This window comes from Planococcus citri, chromosome 1 (assembly GCF_950023065.1).
Source record: "Planococcus citri chromosome 1, ihPlaCitr1.1, whole genome shotgun sequence".
Classification (NCBI taxonomy): Eukaryota; Metazoa; Arthropoda; class Insecta; order Hemiptera; family Pseudococcidae; genus Planococcus; species Planococcus citri.
The window spans coordinates 81,641,220-81,642,940 of NC_088677.1; the positions used below are offsets into that span (position 1 = coordinate 81,641,220).

Below are 1,721 nucleotides of genomic sequence, written 5' to 3' on the forward strand. Positions count from 1 at the left end.
CCAGTTATTTATCAAGATTACCAGTAATTTCCCAAAGTTATTTGTAATTTAAGTAGGTACTAAAATTTCCGGTAATCTTACCAGTAGGTAATTTTACCCACAAAAATTGCCTATAGTTTCACTAAACTGATATGTACATAGTAAAATGAAATGTCCAATGTAAGTATGTAATGTCTGGAACTCGGTAGGTTTTTCTCCAAAATTTTCAAAGGAACCCCTCCCCCTCCTCAGCCTAAAAACAACATTTTCACACCAATGATCAAAACAAAAGATTTACAAAAATTCACTTTTTCGTTGCTGCAGTCCGGGTTGGTGAGGGGTTGAAAAATTTATACCTCTGAAAAGTGCATCGAGCTAGAGCAATTGTGAGAATTGAATTGATCAATTGTGAAGGGGGAGAGAGGGAAGGGGTCTGGCGATGACCCAAAATCGAAAAATCTTGAAAAAAAGACAGGATTCTCCATCACTTTGTATAGCTGTGAAGAGGTAGAGAGAAGATAAAAAGTATTTCCTGATGGCTGAAAACGAGGTCTATTATAGTTGAAATCATTTTCATTTTTAAGTTAATAATGTTGATATACTTATATGTAGGTGTTCATTTCTCAATAGAATTACAAGAGCAAAAAAGTGTAGTTTTAATCAAAATAATCATTCAGGAAGCACTAAGCAGGACCTTCAGATTCAGGCAACATCGGCAACGGTTCCAAAACAATTTGCACAGCTTTTATTCTTACTTCATCCGGATTCGAACTGATACCCAAAATACCAAACATTCGTTTAATAGCTCCCAAATCGTTATATTTAAGAGTTGTCAACGCGAATGCTGATATTCCACTGGCGGCTTTAAAAGTCATACTCGCGCAAATTTCCCCCATTACTGATACAAAATCCTCAACAGAAATATTGTATCTTTTAATCCTTCGACGAAATACTATAATGCAGCTGCGGTTTGCAAATTTTGGGTCTTCGGAGGTTAGTATCTGTCTGTAAGCTTCGGTCGCTGTAATATTATAAAGTCCTTCGGGATACAAATCGTCAGCCAGTGTTTCTATCCTATAGCGTACACCAACCATGCACAGCACTTGACTTCGTCCTGTAATTCCTAAAAAAATAATAATAATAATAATAACAAATAAGGCGAACACTAAAGTTGGTCTTGAGGTAGGTATTCAGACTCGCATTGTTCGAAAAGGAATAGCAAAGAATTGCATTGGTAATTCAGGTACTTAAGTGAATTTACCTTGTCCGTTCTTATAAGCATTCCGATGGTTGGCTTCCCACAAACGTTCATCCAAATGCATTTTAATATAACGAAATGGGCGATACTTTGTGGAAAAAAACAGTTTTTTTAGCATTTTTACACACTATCTACAGTCTGCATTACGTTATTGCTATAAAGAGAGCTTGGAGTTGAAATATTCAATAAGTCTGTGATTATTTTTTAATGATTACTTATCTATTGATACTTTAGTCCGCGTCTCGCGTTATCTTTGTCGATCTATGTGGATAAGCAAGTGGTAGCCTATATAATGGATTACCATGTTAAATTATAGGTACCTGAGAACTCACATTTTGTATAGCTAGCGAGGGATAGGGGGGGTTGAAAAGTGAAAATCCCCGATGCAATCAGTATCTTGTGTATCCTTCGAATCTAAGTTTTATTTTCTATTTACTCGCCCCTGACCATTTTCACTTTCTACGGAGTATTAATGTGTATTGAT

The 1,721-nt window shown here is 36.0% G+C and overlaps 1 protein-coding gene across 1 annotated transcript; it reads right to left on the reverse strand.

The window, feature by feature from the left end:
* Window positions 1-503: 503 nt before the first annotated feature.
* LOC135842768 (uncharacterized) lies at window positions 504-1,435 on the reverse strand. The gene is made up of 2 exons (XM_065360395.1): window positions 1,241-1,435; window positions 504-1,102 (listed from the first exon to the last, which is right to left on the reverse strand). The coding sequence occupies exons 1-2, from the start codon at window positions 1,353-1,355 to the stop codon at window positions 663-665; spliced, it is 555 nt and encodes a 184-aa protein (XP_065216467.1). The 5' UTR covers window positions 1,356-1,435; the 3' UTR covers window positions 504-662.
* Window positions 1,436-1,721: the final 286 nt, after the last annotated feature.

Bases quoted from the DNA above. Each gene is read 5' to 3' on its own strand.
- LOC135842768 (XM_065360395.1), bottom strand. From the start codon at position 1,355: ATGCTAAAAAAACTGTTTTTTTCCACAAAGTATCGCCCATTTCGTTAT. The intron at 1,103-1,240 runs GTAAATTCACTT...TTATTTTTTTAG, and splicing joins TGCTTATAAGAACGGACAAG to GAATTACAGGACGAAGTCAA.